The sequence below is a fragment of the Magnolia sinica genome, chromosome 1 (genome assembly GCF_029962835.1).
Source record: "Magnolia sinica isolate HGM2019 chromosome 1, MsV1, whole genome shotgun sequence".
Lineage (NCBI taxonomy): Eukaryota > Viridiplantae > Streptophyta > Magnoliopsida > Magnoliales > Magnoliaceae > Magnolia > Magnolia sinica.
This window is the reverse complement of record NC_080573.1, coordinates 120,081,100-120,099,341: the sequence shown is the minus strand read 5'-3', so window position 1 is coordinate 120,099,341 and position 18,242 is coordinate 120,081,100. Positions and strand designations below refer to the sequence as shown.

Here is an 18,242-nt window from a genome sequence, read left to right as displayed (position 1 = left end):
AGGAAGGGGTTACCCAAGATCCCCATTGTTAATGACTGTGGATGTGTCGTACGACTGTACGATCCACAAGTCTGGTCTATTTTCAGTCAGATTGTTGCATCACTTCATTCGGCATAGAAGTCCTAACATATCCGGCAGAGGTTGCAGTTATGTCTGGTCATATGGCGCTCTGACGAAGGTTGCCGCATTTGCGTGGCTTGTGGGTCGTAATAAAGTTCTCGCCGTTGATAATCTTCAAAACGCAGTATGGTCCTTCCTAACATTTGTGTTCTCTGTAAGGAGGATGCAGAATCAGTCAGTCATCATTTCATATCCTGACCTTTCGCCTCCTTTTTATGGTCCAATATCCTGATATTCTTCCACATCCTGGGATATGCCTGTTTCTTCAGAAAGCCTCCTCTATCTAGGGACGATGGTATGCCGGTGAGTAGTGCGAGATGGACATGGAGATTAGCTCTACGAGCAGTGTTGTAGACCATTTGGGGAGAACGCAACAACCACTGTTTTAGGAATATTATCGGTTCTCCGTCTTCGGCTCTTTCAAAAGTTTCCTTTTTTTATTAAGGAATGGGACCCTCATTGATGGATGTCCCAAGTTTTTTTGGTTTTCCTTTTGGTTCTTTTTGCGTATTTGTCTCTTCTTTTCTGTTAATACAATTCTTTACCTTTCAAAAAAAAAAAATTTATGGTGGCATTGCTTCCTTACATGCTCCTTTCTAAAGAGAGCAATTGTAACATTGGTTTGACCAAGGTATGTTTCTTTGATTTAAGGTGGCTCATAATCTCATACCAATACTGCTAATCAAATTATCTATGAGGGAGACTTGTATTTATTGGGCTTTTTAAGGGACCAATTTCACATTATATCTAGCTGAATGTGTGGAAGACTTGGTTTGAGCATTCCCAGCATCGGACATATGACTCATCCCTCCATTTGGGTTTGGACCTGTGACAAAGGCATAATTTCCATTGGATAAGTAGTAAAAAGATTGTGCATTTAAATTTAAGGGTCATCATTTTCTGTCAGCTTCAGAGGATTTCTTATTCCTGTTTCTTAGACAAGAAACCTGCGTGCACGAGCCGACCATCACAAGCAGTCCTGCCATAGCACCAGTGTTTAACACTTGGATCTATCTATGAGGCCTCAATCAGCATATGAGATATATTAGAGATTTTTTGGGTGTAGAGATTCCCCTTCAAGAGCTTGTGTAGAGGGTTGAAAGAATTCTTGTATAGGATTTTAAGGGGTCTTCTAATTCTCTGTGTTAGCCAAGTTTTCCTTTTCCTCAGGTTTGAGTGTCTTCTCTTCTTCATGAGGATTTTGTGCTGAGATTTCAGTGAATGGAGTTGAAACCTGTCTTCAAATGGCTGCAAGGCTCATGCAGTCAACTGAATTCATAGCACATCCTATTTTTAGTTTGCTCCGGTTGGTTCGAAGCATGATGACAATATAAAACCCTCCCCACCATGCCTGCCATGCGCACTTGCTATATAACAATAAAAATCTAATTCTTGAATCCCCGCCTACACAGTCTCAATATGGTTATGATGCACCTTAACACAATCTGTATCAGAATCTTATTAATTGGATCCTAGCTCCATCAGACTCGTTCTCTTCTAGCAGAGAGAACTAATTCTTAGGTCTAATACACCGTTATTAGTGTCAGGTCATGCATCATGCCCCCATGCTACAGCATAGTTGTTAAAGTACTTCTAAAGCTTTCTGTCTGGAATTTATGTTTTTGACCGGCAGCCATTGATGGGTGTGAATTATCAACTGCTGCAAGCAAGACACATTTCTATACTGCAAAATTAAGTTGTGATTAACGAAGATTAACTTGCCATCAATGTAAAGCAACTATATTTTAAATCTTGATTGTTTTCATGATGATTTGTGACCTTAGATGTAATGCCTTTCCTATTTTCTCATTGTGCTTGTGAGTACAAAAGTTTGCTTTTCTGTAGGACATGGTGAAATCTTAGAAGTGGAACATAGAAAAGTTGCAGATGAACGATGGGGGGATCCCCATCGCCTCTTTGACGGGAAGATGGGTATGCATGAGAATCAGGGCTACATCTCTCACCCCGTGCAATGCCATTCAGACGCCGTGCCACCAACACTATTATTCCAGTACCCAAAGTACGAAATATGATTACTACTTCACAGTGCCTTCTTCTACAAGTAGCATTTATATTTATTGGCACCTGATCTGTTGCATTTCTAAATTCAGCCAAAGAAGGGATACACCACAATCTTGGAATCTTCCAAGAAGGCATCCAGCATCATCACCCAAATCTGAAATATCTGTTTTATCCCCTGGGAATTTTAGTAGTAATGACAAGTTCTTGAAAACAATAGAAGGAAATGTCATCACATATGATACAAGACCAGATTATCTCGAGTCAGAGATGGTGGATTCGTTTTCACCCAGATGGGATGCACTTACTGACATAAGCAATGTTATGCCACTGGCACAAGATCCTCAATCAATGAGCTCATCTGATTCTATATGTCTTCTGAAAGCTTCACAAACCCAATTATGTCATGGGAATGTGCATTTCTCAGCCGGTAAGCCCAGTTCCCATATTCGCCATGGTTCTCATATGTCTCCAAATCCTCGTTTTGGTGGGAACAAGTTCGGTTCAGACCCCAGTTCTGACACCAGGCTGTACAACATTCAGGAAGAAGAGACCCACTCCCCCCCTAAAGGCAGTGAAGGCAAGTTCTCCAAATCAAGGGCGGGTGCATCCTCGAGAAAATAGCTTTGATGGCTGAGGAGATTGTGCTCTTCACCAGGTTTGAGTAGCGGCTGCAAGAGCATATTACAATCAATGTCTTCATTCCCTCGCACTCCTGACAGTGAACCGGAAGGAAGTAATAAGAGAGCAAGAGAGTCCTAGTTGAGGTGAAGCATTCTATTCCATATCATTTTCTTCCAATTCTTGGAACATAATGGCTAGTTTTAGGGTGGGGTTGGACGTACTGTGAATAGCATTTACATGAATTTGTGACCTATCAAAGAAGGCTTGACATGAAGAAAATGGAACCTGTATTAAGCACGCGGGCATTGGCTCACCTTTTCTACCACAAATTACAAAACCGAAATATGTATAGGAAGATCTTGGATTGGCAACTCTGCCAAGATCATCCATGTTGACTCGACGTAGGACCTAGCGAGTCGATCTTTGAGTCACCGAGTCATAAATGGGTGTTGCCACTGTTATCTTAATTTAACTATACGATGCTTGGTCAAAATGAAACAGCTCTCTTTTCCTGTGTTGTTGAATGCTTACGTGGTGAGGCTACCTTGTAAATGGATGGCAATGCAATAATCTTTTTCCAATGTATTCATTGACCTTCCAGTTAATGCCTTAGGAGTAGGCTGTTCAGCCAACAGTCCACATCCAACTGGTAAAGATGCAGTAGTTATCTGATGAACCTCACCATAAGAGAACATGATCCCTGATTGGGTCCTTGCAAATAGATGTCTAACAGAAAATGTAGCCGTCCACATTCAACTAAAGAGATCAAAATCTTCACTTCCTGAGTATTAAGTGAGTTGAACCTATATTATGTTTGGTCATATCTTTGGCCCTTTGTTGATTAAATCAACAATGTGGTTGGCATGACTCTCTTTGCCAGGCATTACTCACGATGATGCTAACCTTTTGCGTGGCTTGGGTCTCCTACATGGATGTGTGGCATGTCAAGCTTACATTACAGTGCCTCTTCATTTCATTTCTACTTGAGAAAACAGGTGGTTTTCTAAGTGGGATGGAACCTGTAAAATGAGACATGCATGCAATGCCTACTACCTACACATTTTTATACGAAGGTGTTGGAACTTTGAACATGAGTAGGACGTCTGATCAGTGTTATACAGTGAAAAGGGTAGGCCATTCCGCTTATCTGGCAACCCACCCTTGGAGAAAAACAATGGAAGGTTTGAAAAACCTACAAGCAAATTTTGTAACAGGACTGCCTGTTTATCGGAATCGCTTAGACTTCTACAATGAGAGATGATGCAGTGGAGCCAGGTATTACTGGAACATCGTTGAGCTGTCTCCATAGAACACATGATCCAATGAGGTTTCCAGAACACCCATCATATTTACATTATTTTCTACTTGGGACTGTCCCAGACCCAATGCAAATGCTAATGGATTGGTCAGATGCTGAAATCTTGAACCCAATTGCTGAGCGGATCAGGTCTAGAACTCCCCTTGACCAGACCGTTCTGCACACAAGTTCACATGTCCACTCTATTACTTTAGTATTGAACCTCAATTATCACGAGTAATTACATGATAACATGCTTTGCAGATTTCAGTTTTGACATGGTCTGGTAAATCAAGCCATCGGTCTGTCAGGATAGGATAACGGACCATATGCAAAAAATATTCCAGCTTGGATATCAATCTTGGGGCTCTTTCCATTTGAATGTGGATCATTGCTGTATTTCTGTTTCTCTTGTTTCAAAGTTCAATGGGATAGGCTTGAGTGACATACAATGGTAAAGAAGGGATAAAAAACAAAAAAAGCACACTTAACAGACATGCTAGTGACCTTTATTCCCCTCTAACATAGAATAAAATCAAAGAAATAAAACCTGAAAAACAAAAGATAGTTGTAAATGTATTCCTCTGCAATTCTATTTGATTGATAATTTAATGTCGGTTGAGAATCACAACCATTGGTTGTATTAGTACACATACCCCAGACTCAGAACCACACCCATATTTTGCAGGTACCCAGAAAATTTTCCACCCTCAAATCTGCTGAAAATCTGCCCTGTAAGGCCCAAGAATGTCATCTATAGCATCATTGCCAAGGACTTGGTCCTAAAAAGGCTGACCAAGGGGCCTGTGTAACAAGGTGATTTCACATAATGCCATTCATTCCTTCACATCTATCTTCAAACCTTCAAATGCTTCTCCTACCATCCAACAATCAACAATCATGTGTGGGGTCAGGGATCTATCCTCAACACACCTTATCAAAACGGACATTTGAAAAATCCGAATTTCAAAATGCTTGCTGATTCGGGTTCCAACCATCTTTAAATGGTTGGAGATAGATGAGTGCACAACTATTCAGTGCTACCAGGGCACATCCAAGTCATGCTCTAAAACAAAATGCAACAACTCAAGAAGCATAAAATGCCATATCAATGGAATACTACAATCAACTTGGCTCCGCAATTGGCAAGTTTGTCAGCTAATTAAATAGATCATACTCCATCATAAACCATTCTACCTTGTTGAAAAATACAACAAATCTTAATAGGAGGTTAGCTGTCCCCCAAGCTTTCAAATGACACATGGGATGACCAATAGTCAATTCAATCCATCCATTTATTCATACAAATAGGGGCAAGACACGGTGCAAAATTCACGCCAATTGGATAATCCTAAACATTTGATGAATAGCAGGAAAATGGACAGTCAAGATTGAGTGGAGAAACAAATTAGGTCCTCCAACCACTATCTTCAAACATTTATTCAAGAGATCTCAAAGTAGCACCTTGGTGTGATGATTCTAACCATGCGAGGGCTCGTAAAAAACAAATGATTGTAATAAATTGGCCCTATCTAAAGTTCTAGGATCATCTGATTGACATGATTCTTGCGACATGGCTTGGTCCCAACACTACGATAGAATGAACCATCACAATTGATGATTGGGCATCCGCATGTCATTTTAAGGCTTTGGGGTCCTTTGCAACATCCCTTGAGCTTTTCAAAGACATGTTGGACATCCAATCATCAATCCGGAGGGTCCATTCAATTATAGTGTTGGGAACAGGCCATGGTGCAAAGTTCATACTTCACACTGGTCAGATGATCCAACCCTTTGAATGCGACCATTTACAACTATAAGTTTTTTATGAGCCATATAATGAATTTCTAGAATCATCAAACCAAAGTGCTACTCGGAATCATAAGCAATACAATGTGGGATCAATTGAATAGATGCTTTGAGATTATTGGACCTGCTTTGTTTCCCTGTTCAAACCTGACTGTTCATTTTCCAAGCTATTCATCGGGTGTTTAGGATCATCCAACTGGTTTGATTTTTGCACGACTGGTCGCCCCAATTTGAATGAATGAATGGCCAGTCCATATCAAAGATTGATCATTGCATGTGTAATTTAATAGCTTTAGGGATGTTGCTACCATCCCCATGAAGGTGTGCCCCCCCTTCTTCCCACATCTAATGAAACCACATAAAATGAGCATCAATCAACCAATAGCGCATTGCAACATTCTAGATTTAATAGCATAAATTACATCTATTAAGATTCTTATACCATTCTAGCAAATATGGAAGGATCAAACACCAACAGACTCCTTTTGAGGAACCAATTTTAAATCACCCACCATTCATTTGAAAATCACATCAAGTGTATCACAAATGGTATACCAGACAGTCCCCACGGTCGTAATAGAATCTCATATGAATCACCCACATCATTAAATTTTCTGATAGACCCAATACCAATCCCATCTAGGGGCCAACAACCCAATTTAAGAAGAAAAAAAAGGGGCTAGAATGTTGGTATATATATAAAGAGGCAAAAGGACCAAAGGGAATAGATAGATTAATGACACTATACCATATACCCCACACCCACAACTACTTGACGATATCTATTCGTTACAAATATAATATAGTTTTCTTTTTCTTTTTCATTTTTGATTCCTCCCTCCTACCTATTATTTGGAAGCAAAAAATAATTATGCCATTAAGAGGAAGACCCGTCAAGCCCCAGCCTTGCCGTGAGCCATTTGCAGACATCATCCATCTCTTCAGGGACTGTGTAGTGTCCGAGCCTGCACATGTTCGGGATTGTTTCTGAATAGATTGCTTTCTACGATACAAAGCAGCTAATTGCTTTCTACAAAATAATTATCTCAAGATGTGAATAGAGGAGTTGCAGAGTCATGATGCATCAAGATGTGAATAATGTGTCCTGATGCGCTGGTCCATAAAGGTGGGGCACATGGTTTGGTGATCCAAGCTGTTGATCTAACAGGCCTTGCTGTGGAGGGGGTGTGCCAACATCTCCCAGATTGAATGATCCTAGCACCACTGATCAGTGGCCCACAAATACAGAGCTAAGGGGAACAGAAACATCAAAAGTCCACAGAAAAAGGCTAATGATTGGCTGGGTGGAGTCTTTGAATCTGGAATATTTCTGGGCCACCACCATGCACAGTAGGGCCCATCAAATAAATGAACCATGCCACCAAACCATGGGATGGCCCTGCTTGTACAGAATGCATGACAATATTGACATCATGACGCATCATGACCCGGCAGTTCCTCCAAGGCAAAAAAAAAAAAAAAAAAAAAAACCAATTAGGTACCCGCCATAGGTCTTAAAACCAAGATTCTGAAATCCAGCCGACGTTAAAACATTTGCAGATTTCTCTCCGTGTTTGTAAAGGACCACATCATCCCCTGCAAGAAAAAAGAAGTTAACCTTCATACCTATAATAGATCAGAATACTCTAGCAGTAAAAGGAGTAACAACTTTTTCTTTTTGCTTTTCTGGGACATGCATATATGTAGCTTTTCATGCATTTAATACTTGCATAAGAATTGAGTAATGCCATACAATACAGAAGTATCTAATCATGATATCGAAGTGGTTGAAGACATGGAAGAATGCAGAAGTGCATGATTATCCATCTAAAAGAGTTGAAAACAGTAATTCATAAGGTGCTGGTCTACCAAGTTCATACCAATAAGCAATGTTGTCAAAATCGTCAACATATCAAAAGGGGTTGAATCGTATCTAATTGCAAATCTTTTCATAAATCGTAAGATTTTTTATTTCTGATTTTAAAATTATATATTAAAAAACATGTGAAAAAATACTCCCTCCCTCCGTGTGTGTCTCTATGGAAACAAAAGGCAAACATTATTACAGTTGATGCTTTAAGAGTAAACTAGTAGCCCCATTTAGCTGCATAAGATCGCAGCTAGGGCTATCAATGGGTATGCAGACCCATGGGTACCCAATGGACCTGACCCGATTTTAGTGGGTCTGGGTCCCATTTCTCGTACCCATTAACAAATCAGGTTGGATTAGTGTCTCACCTTTTGGAACTGTTTAACTAATCGAGTCTAGTCAGGTTCCGGTTATGTTCATGTGAAGGATCCGTTTAGAGTCAAGTCAGTTCGGCTCAAGTCTGGTTAGTTTTAATAGTAAAATTAAGTATATTATATGTGTCTTGATTATTCTAGCAAAATAAATGAGGTTTCCTAAGCCACACATATGTAAGAAAGTCCATTACACTCCATGCACATGTCAAAGTGGCACATTTGTGTGATATAATACACATCCATCAAGTGGGCACGACCATGTAAATGCTCTGATTTGTCTCAAACCCAACTGGAAACCTAGATCTAAAGACCCAATAGGTACCCGACGGATAGCCAAATCTGAATGGATCTGGGTCTGGGTCTTCAAGAACTAGACCCAGACCCAGCAAAGGCCCCAACCTAGTTAGCCCGGGTACGGGTACAATGAGACCCAATCTGAACCCGACCCATTGACAGCCCTAATCACGACAGTTGATGTTTTAAGAGTAAACTAGTAGCATCATGTAGCATCATGTAGTTGCATAAGATCACAACAGTTAGCACCATGTAGCTGCATAAGATTGCATCTAGCTAGTTTGAATTCATCAAAATAAAGCCTTGTATAGAGTCTACAAATCACTTAAAGCAAAGATGGACGCCAAACTTCAGATGGAAAGTTCAACATAGTGCCATGAACTAAGGCTACTTTGGAAATTTCCAGTTCCAAGGCAGACATGATAGGTTAGCGCCAAAGCAAACTAAGGCCACTTTTGGAAATTTCCAGTTCCCAGGGATGATACAATAGGTTAAGAACCAAAATAAGGATGAGATACATTCAGGAACTTACCGTACATGCCATGTATCATCCTGATCTGGGGTAGATAAAGTGGGAAAACAGAAGCCTGCTTAATAATGCAGGTTTTGTTTATCATGTTACCAAAAACCACAAATCTAACTGTTGGATCAAACTTCCCCATTGACTGCACATTGGCAGTACAACCAACTGTGCCCTGACCTAAGCCATTAAGCTAAAATACAAGAAATGCTACAATAGAAACAAACATCCTCAATTGGAGACTGCTCTTACTGCCACTAGGCACACGAAAAGATATGTATCCCAATCATTATATAACAGCATTCTGCATGCATATTAGGAAGATTTCTAAGGTGTCATATCTCATCTGCATATCAACACATGCACAAATACCTTTGCCATGGCAGAGCAAAAGTGGCAGAGATGCAGCACGCCTTGCAGCCTCTTGTGACCCTTCTATCTTGTTCTTCAAGCCCCTGAAAGAAATAATAATAATTGACTGATTATGGAGCAATGATACAGAGAACCCGAGACGCAAACATGGAAAAAGGCCATTGATGAACATGTTTAAGCTTGAGAGATATAGAAAGGTCTGAGAAGGACCAGAAGGCAGACCTTGAACAAGGAAGCCAGCCACTTAGACCAACAACTGCACTTAGGTTGACAGGATATGGATTGCCATTGCCGTATTTCCCATTAGCACAGCATGTAGCAGAGTACAGGGCAGTAGCTGCACCCATACTGAAGCCCCCAACACCAAGTTTGACTGTAGCGGAGAAGATAAGAAGGCAACGAAACAGTGAACTTATTTAGAATGCTTTGAACATTAATATACCTAGGAAACTACAATATGGACATGTTCTTCGGTGTCAGATAAAGGCATGTGAAACCAACACCCTAACACATTGACATAATCATATGATAATGTTAAAAGATGTCTTATGATATTAACGGTGGTGGATGACAATGACTATGAAATTAGTAGTATTATATTATTAGTTTATGGAAAGTAAGGTACAAATTACTGAAATGTATTGTATTGCATTAGGAATGTCATCATCATGATCATCACAGCCTTCTCCCAATGATTTGGGAATGATAGCTTGGAAAAATTTTGGGATTTGGCTGCTTATCTGACATCAACCTCCTGTTTCACCTACGCTAGGGACTGGCAGGTGCAAATGCTACTAGCAAGTGCAACCGTATCAGGAACGTATCATGATAAATCATGTTGCCGTGGATCAGATAGATACTAGTGAACAAGATTCTTTTCCAGTAACCAAGCCATTGCAGGTGTACAAGCAGTGGAGACAAAAGCATCAGCCTACAGATGTTCCCAATCACCACCTATTCTCTGAATTGCAGTAATCAACTTCTCCCACACCCATAATATCCTTGTCCATTGTTGTTCAAATCCTACGATTTATGATTTACGATTTACTATTCACGATTTGAGTTGAATCTTATTCAAAACAATTTGAATTCCACCTTGAATCCCTTTTTAGATGAATTCTACAATTATATTATTTGAATCCTATGATTTACGATTCAAATCCCGATTTATAATTCAAACTATACTTGTTCTCTTCTATTTTCAGCTTTACTCGGCTAGCAATTTATGTGTTTAAATTGGTGGGGGCTTTAAGAATCGTTTAGAAGATGTCAATTATTTTATTATGTTCTTTATAAGAGACTACATGATTGGTATTCTCTTCAACATTTTTTCTTATGATTTCTTACATCTTCAATGTTCGAAACACCAAATTGACGTATGACTTATCTGAAATGTTTTTATAGATGGTTGTGATCATGTTAACCTATATGTATTGTGGTACTGATGGTTAGCGATTTAAATGTTTTCTTTTTCATCGGTCTACAAAATTAAAAGCTGCTTTTCCAACGTAATTATACACTTAAGAAAGATAAAAAGAAAATAAATTGTTGAAGGATTCTTGTATGTTTTTTAATGTAAATTTCTTGAACGACCAAAACAAAAACAAAAACAAAAACAAAAAAAAAAAAAAAAAAGAAAAAAAAGAAGAAGAAGACAAAAATCCTCTAACACAATCATGATGGTATACTTGGTGCATATTGATGGGAAATTAATGATTGATGAGCCTTTAATTTTTTCTGATTTATCTAAATTTTGTAGATTTTTACAAATTTTAAGAAAATCATTAAAAAATTTACGGCTTACGATATTATTTGCAATTAGGTGTGATTTCCATACGATATTGATTTTGACAAATAACAACCCTAAATACAGAAAAGTAATGGGTGCACAAGAGAAGAACGGAAGCTAAAAAGACACTAGCTCAAAATATCTTGTGCATGCATGACTAAACAAAAGAACATACGCACTCTCTCTTCCGTATCATTAATGAATTCCGATCGGAATGTATTGAAAACATATCCCTCCCAATGATCCTCTCCCACGCCCATAATATCTTTATATATAAAACCCTAAATACAAAAAGGTATGGTGCACAAGATGAGCACCGAAGATCTCTCTCTCTCTCTCTCTCTCTCTCTCTCTCTCTCTCTCTCTCTCTCTCTCTCTCTCTCTCTCTCTCTCTCTCTCTCTCTCTCTCTCTCTCTCTCTCTCTCTCTCTCTCTCTCTCTCTCTCATTAACGAATGATACAAATCAAGAGTATCAGAATGTATTGTTAACATATCCCTCCCAATGATCCTCTCCCATACCCATAATATGATACACACACAAATAAAAAATAAAACACTATATACACATACTGTAACTATAACTATAACTATAACTATAACTATATATATATATATATAAATATATATATATATATAAATATATATATATATATATATATATATATATATATATATATATATATATATATATATATATATATATATATATATATATAACACTATATATAAAATCTAAACAAGAGGAGCGCCCACTATATACCATACCCCCCATCATTTGGATTCCAATACACATCCAGAATCCCAGATTATCAGAATGATGAATTCTGATACATATCAAGATTATCATAATGTATTGTCAACATATCCCTCCCAAGATCATTTTGATTGAAGATCCATAAAAAAAGACGTGGGAAAATATCTCTAGATGAATAGAAAGTAGAGAAACAATTGGGTTTTTTTTTTTTTTCCCCTTAATAGTGACATTTGTCCAACATAGCAAGGCAAACTGGAATAAATTTTTTACATAGCATAGAACTAAGCACCCAAATGAAGAAACAGAGAATCAGAGAATAAGATCCAATAACAGTTTAACTATGAGTGTTCCCACAACAAGAAACTTGCTAAAATCTCTTAGGTTTAAAAGCTTTGGCTCTCAAAATAAGCACACATCGACCTTCTCAAAGAGCAATTAAATCAACAATAATCCATGCGCTCTCAAGAATTAGATATCCATAAATAAGGGAGTGGAGAATCTTAGCAGTTGCTGCAAACTTACTATCAGCAGGCTCCGTCGACAACAGGTTAGCGACATGTGCTGCTGAAGCATCCAAACCCTCCACATCATCAGGACCATCCTCCGAAAGATCTCCTACATCAAACCCTGATGCCCATTGCATGGTATTGTTAGAGGATGTTTGTTTGTTATACAAAGAATTGAGAGCTCAGATAAGGAAGCATGGATCAAATTACTAAATAACTTTTGAAAACTGCAGCAAAGTAGACTAAACGACAACCCAAAAAATGGTGACCATTTTATTTTAAAGCAAGTAATCTTACAAGCAGTACAAGGAAATCCACCAAAGACTGCTACCGGTCGAGTAGGAGCCGTTGGACATATCCATTTAATCTGCATCATTGAAATACAGTACAAGAATGAAAAAAAAAAAAAAAAACTAAAGTAAAAAAGGATCCTCAGCCTACACCCCGAAAAAAAATAACAAAATATCAACTGATTAAAAACAACAGGGAAAAGAATGGGAATCAGAGTTGCAACAATATAGATGTAATAATCTGAGTGAGATACGACATTATTCCAACATATGCATATATTTCTTCGCCTTACATTAGGAAGAGGAAGGGTCTCCAAGAGCTGGGACCAGCTGCAAAACAAAACCCGAAATACACAAATGAGATAATCCATGATTTTAAAGTTCTATTGGATTGGATAATCAACATCGCTTGGCGACAAAAAGATGTTCAAACTGCATAATGCAAGTATACACTATGCAAGTTGTGGACTCTCTTTTTTATTTTCTTTTTTCTTTTTGGAATTTCGGACATTGTTAACCAAAAATTTTAAGATGTAAAACAAGGGGGGAGGGGGAAAAGGAGAAGAAGATTATTCCTAGAACTGCACAATTTCTTTTATGTGAAAGCATCTTACATCTTTACAAAGTCTAAGAAAAGGAAACTTCTACAAATGGTGCCCGTTCCTAAAACCTTCATTGGCTCATAAGGATCAATCAACTATAGCATGATGCAGTTGGCCTATAAAATCTCATTCATAACAAGCATTACTCGAGAGAAAAAATAAAATCACAATTACAAACCTAAATTGAACATGACGCCATATAAGACAAACAAAAAATCAGTTCTAGCTAGACAAAACCACTGAAGCTGCAAGTAACGCAACAATTAAACAAGCATCTGTATAGGCTTTTCTTAATGCAATGCCCTATTAATTTAAGGCTAAAGCAAGGCAAAATCGATAGCTTGCTCAGTTGGATGGGAAAACGAGCTAGTGGACGAGTGGTCCCCCTGCTTCAAAATCAAACCCTCTGGAAAAATCGCGTTTTGAATCAGGACTACTCTTGCCTAGGCTCAGCACTAAAAGAAAAGGACAAATCCACCATAGATTCACAACAATAAGATCTTTAGTTCAAGATGCCAGTGCTCTCTCCAATTGAGTCCCTGTTGAGTGAGATTTCCATGCAAAGGATGCAAAGTCCGCACATGGTTACACTATAACAAAACTATTCTCTATGAAAAAATGGACAAGGTTTCAACATCCCCTAGATCCCCTTCTCCCGTCTCTGCACAAGAAGTCTACCATTCCATACAAGGTATACGCTTGAAGCCTTGAAAACAACAACTTCCAATAAATAAGGGAATCACCATGAGAATACAATTATAAAAAGAATTACTGACACTGCAGTCTCCACCTACGTAGCGAGTGGCGATGAATAACCAACGGCTCGATACAGTTTATACATTGACCCTAGATAGGTTTTTTACCACAGAAATTTATAACCCTTCGTAACCACTGCCAAATCGAGTTGGAGCAAGGGCGATGGACATGGAAATAGAGAAGCATATACTAAGTTTTGAGAGCCAGAATCCGGAGTTTGAGAAACGGTTTTGGTTTAAGCACTGAGTAAAATTGAAGACTTTAGCAATCCTGCCTAAGATATTTCCATGCTCAATCTCATTTTTCTGCAAAATAAATAAATAAATCCATATCATTAACCTACTTGGTACTAAATCGAGAATTTGCTAAGAAGAACATTGGACTTGAACATTTGAAACAAAAGCCAAATAAATGAACACCACAGGCAATGCATCAAAAGAAAAACTTAAGTAGTACATAGCAAGTCCAAAACAACAACAACGACACCAAAAAACTACAAACAACTGAACAAATGGTAATTCTGAAAAGATTAGTAAATACCTTGAGCCATTATCGCCAAGGCCGTGCAGCCAAATGATAGTGGCCTGATGTCTCCCTTTAGGCTTAACTACATGGGTCCTCCCATACTCGAAAGTCGCTCTGGAAGTTCTACTACCTGCATTGTTCCAGTATAATTCACAACAAGAAATTCCAAAACCACAAGGAGAATAAAACCAAAAATGGAAAAATGAAAAACGACAACCCAATGAAAGACACAACTACACCATTCATCAATCGCCAATCTCTTAAGTACAATAGAAAATGCAAAAACAGAAACACCATATAAATAACAATCAAAGGGGGGGAAAAGGAAGAAGAAGAACAAGAACAAGAACAAGAAGAAGAAAATATAACCCAAAAAACTGTACATTCATCTAATAAACCACATTATCCTTATTCAGTAAAAAACCCAAAATAGAATCCAAATGAATGACAAAGAGACAACTACACGCCTAAAAATTGACCAAAATAAAGAGTTGTAACAAACCCAAAAAAAAAAAAAAACTAATAAAAACAAAAGAAAAATCAACTATAACCAACTAACACAAACAAAAGAAAAACCAACCATAACCAATTAATAGACAATTCACTTGAAAACCCAATAGCCAAAAATAAATGAAGAAATAAAGTCAAACCAGAACCAAGAGAGCTGCTCCCATAGCTCATCTTTGCCGCACCACGAATGACCGAGTCCGCAAAAAACCCCACCTCTAGAAATGGCTAGAAACACTTCCTGCAATGAAGAAACACCACATTGACCCCTCTATTTATACTCATCACAGGGATTTTTTTTAAAAAAAAATTTGGAAGTAAAAAAAAAAATAATAATAATGAAAAAGAAAAAAAGAAAAAAAAAAAAAAGAGCCAATTCTATTGAATCTGAATCCACTCCAGCTTACTTACACCAGCTACAGACTGGCACTGAAAAAGCCTAGAAAAGAAAAGGCACCCAGAAAGGATAGATAAAGAATGAATTGAAAAGCAAAGGAACTTTTTTTTGATGAGGGAGGTGAGGGGAGGGTAGAGAATCTTTAAAAAACATGTCAGGCAGGCTGTGTGTAACATGCATTAGTAACAATAGTGGCCCACTTAAGAATGATAAAGGGTTCAGATTTCCTGTTCCAAGAATCAATGCTTTGTGGGGAGTGGACCAAAAGAAACCAAAAAATAATAATAATAAATACCAATATCAATCCAAGAATATTTACCCAAAAAATAGAGATTTTTTCCCTTTTCTCTGTCTTTTTTTTTTTTTTGGTTTATCCAAGAATCATTGCAACATGAATAAAGCAATAATAGAAATTGAATGGGAAAAGAAGAATTGGGTTTTTTTTTTGGTCTTTTTAAAATTTTTAATACCTCTGCTTGTGGACAGCAGCAACAAAAAGCATATATGATCTCTTCCCTGTCTGTAGCCCCTTCTCCTCTCTCTCTCTCTCTCTCTCTCTCTCGCGGGCAGGCTCTTGTTTTCAGCTACCGTGATTCCAGGAGTGGTTTCGGTTAGGTCGGGGTAACACCAAGTTCGGTCAGGTCGTGAGCTTGGGCCCACTTTCTTGCATGTGTTGTATATCCACCCCGTCCAACCGTTTTTTCAGCTCATTTTAGAGCGAGTACCTAAAACAAAGCAGATCCAAATCTAAGGTGGACTACACCACACGAAACAGTGGTGAGTGAGTATTAGAAACTTCTCGTGGGCGACAAAAGTTCTACATCAAGCTGATATTTGTTTCTTCCTTCATCCAGTTATTCGTGACTTTATCAAGAGGTTGGATGGGAAATAAACATTACGTTGGGCCTGAGACGTTTATAATGGTGGTCATTCAATCATCATTGTTTCTTCTGGTGTGGTCCACTTGAGAATTGGAAATATTTTAATTTTGGGCTCATAGACTAAAATGATATTGAAAAACGGATGCACGGTGTGGATAAGTAATACATACATCAAGGTAAGCCCCACAGTTACGGCCTGACCGAACTCGGTGTTACCCGATCTGACCGAATCCACTCTCTATAATGCCACGTATGGACCTCGGCCGCTCGATTGTTTTAAAGTAGCTATTTGACACGTTGACGGACTATGATGATCCACACACATGCAAAGACATATCCACATTATTCATTTAAATTTAATGAATCCTAACGGATAATGGACTTCAATTTTTAATTGGAATCACAAAAAATAAAATTAATAATAATAAAATTAAAATACATCAATTGATTTGTTTTAAAAGAATCTGTAAGCATTTGGTAAATGTATAGGAGGTGAGGATTTTTTGTTACTTTCTAATTTCAGATCCTGACCAGTGTAGAGATTATCTTAACCATTATAACGGTTTGGATTAAGATATTTAAGTTATATGCATGCAGTTAATCGATGCATGCGTATGGACGATTTGATACCCCCGCTCTTTGTTCACGAGGAGGAAGAGTCGATATCCAGTCAGCTCCACGTTCGGTGGGAAGGGCGCAGATTAGGTACCACCCCCACCTGTTCCGAGCTCGGGACAGGCAGAGGCTCTGAGGGTCACTGAGGGGTCACTGTGATTTATAAGTTTTATCCACACCGTTCATCTATATTTTCATATAATTTTAAATTTCTAAGAAAAAAATAAAGTATATCTAAGTCTCAAGTGGACCACACCACTGGAAGCAGCGGTACTAAGGACGCCCACCATTGAAACCTTCTTAAGGTCCACTGTGTCGATTATTTTCCATCCAACCTGTTGATATGGTCATATACAGTTGGATGAAGTGAAAAAAACAAATATAGTCTTGATGCAAAACTTCTGTGTTTCCTAAGAAGTTTTCAACAGTAGTAATTTAATTCCTACTGTGTGGTTCATTTGGGCATTAGAAATTTTCTATTTTTGGTTTAATTATCTAAAATGATATTTGAAAATGAATGAACGGTGTGGATAAAACTCATAAATAACGATGGCCCCTCAGTGGCCATCGGAGCCTCTGCATGTCCCGAGCTGGGAACAGGCAGGGTAGCTGTTAATCCGCGCCCCGGTGGGAAGAGAGCGGATGAGGTGTTACCCTTACCGTGGGGGCCACCTTGATAATGCATTGTATATCCACGCCGTACGTCTGTTTTTTCATCCCATTTTAGTTAGTGGTCCCAAAAATTAGGTATATCCAAATCTGATGTGGATCAAATCACATGAAATAATGGTGATTTAACTCCCACCATTAAAAATTACTAGGGCCCGCTGTAAGAAGATACGTAATGCTTATTTTCCATCAAACCCTATGATATGGTCAATCAGACCTGGATGAACGGAAAATACAAAGATCAGCTTTATCTAAAACTATTCTACGTATATAAAGGGTTTTTTTTTTTTTAATGTTCATTTACCAGTTTTTCCAATGGTATTCTCCGCCTTAGATTTGGATCTCTTAATTTTCTGTTTAACGTTCTAAAATGGCTGAAACAATGAATGGGCGGCGTGGATATACAACACATTGATCAAGGTGGGCGCCACGTGGTAACCCCCCCCCAAATGACGGAAATGGATTGGCTACTCTAGCCTCGAGGCTGTTGGTCGGTGCTCTGCGAGCCCTACCATGATGCATGTGTTTCATCCATTCCGTTCATCCATTTTTAAAGATCATTTTAGGGCTTTGTCATCAAATCTATTGATCAGGTCATACAAATCCAGATGAAGGGGAAAAAACAACTATCACCTTGATTCAAAACTTTTAT

At 38.3% G+C, this 18,242-nt stretch overlaps 2 protein-coding genes across 10 annotated transcripts in view; one reads left to right on the top strand and one right to left on the bottom strand.

Moving 5' to 3' along the window:
• LOC131255878 (uncharacterized) overlaps positions 1-3,360 on the top strand; it is a 30,571-nt gene extending 27,211 nt beyond the window's left edge. For 3 of the 4 annotated variants that reach the window (XM_058256799.1, XM_058256813.1, XM_058256793.1), the window contains 2 exons: positions 1,951-2,140; positions 2,232-3,360. In XM_058256799.1, coding sequence (XP_058112782.1) covers positions 1,951-2,140; positions 2,232-2,763 — 722 coding nt within the window. In that variant the 3' untranslated portion in view covers positions 2,764-3,360. The remainder of the gene's footprint in view (positions 1-1,950; positions 2,141-2,231) is intronic. The other variant, XM_058256806.1, reaches the window with a different exon arrangement.
• Positions 3,361-6,352: 2,992 nt separating this feature from the next.
• Positions 6,353-16,057, bottom strand: LOC131255851 (uncharacterized). Of its 6 annotated transcripts, none has more exons than XM_058256741.1 (10): positions 15,896-16,057; positions 15,172-15,269; positions 14,537-14,651; positions 12,932-12,968; positions 12,646-12,715; positions 12,365-12,469; positions 9,522-9,672; positions 9,300-9,382; positions 7,372-7,465; positions 6,353-6,834 (listed from the first exon to the last, which is right to left on the bottom strand). In XM_058256741.1, exons 2-10 carry the CDS (start codon positions 15,200-15,202, stop codon positions 6,747-6,749), a joined length of 774 nt encoding a protein of 257 aa, XP_058112724.1. In that variant the 5' UTR covers positions 15,203-15,269; positions 15,896-16,057; the 3' UTR covers positions 6,353-6,746. The 6 variants fall into 6 exon arrangements, with proteins under 6 accessions (XP_058112724.1, XP_058112743.1, XP_058112734.1 ...); XM_058256760.1 differs by having other exon boundaries at positions 15,178-15,269; XM_058256751.1 differs by lacking the exon at positions 15,896-16,057 and adding an exon at positions 15,745-15,768.
• Between the last annotated feature and the right edge of the window lie 2,185 nt (positions 16,058-18,242).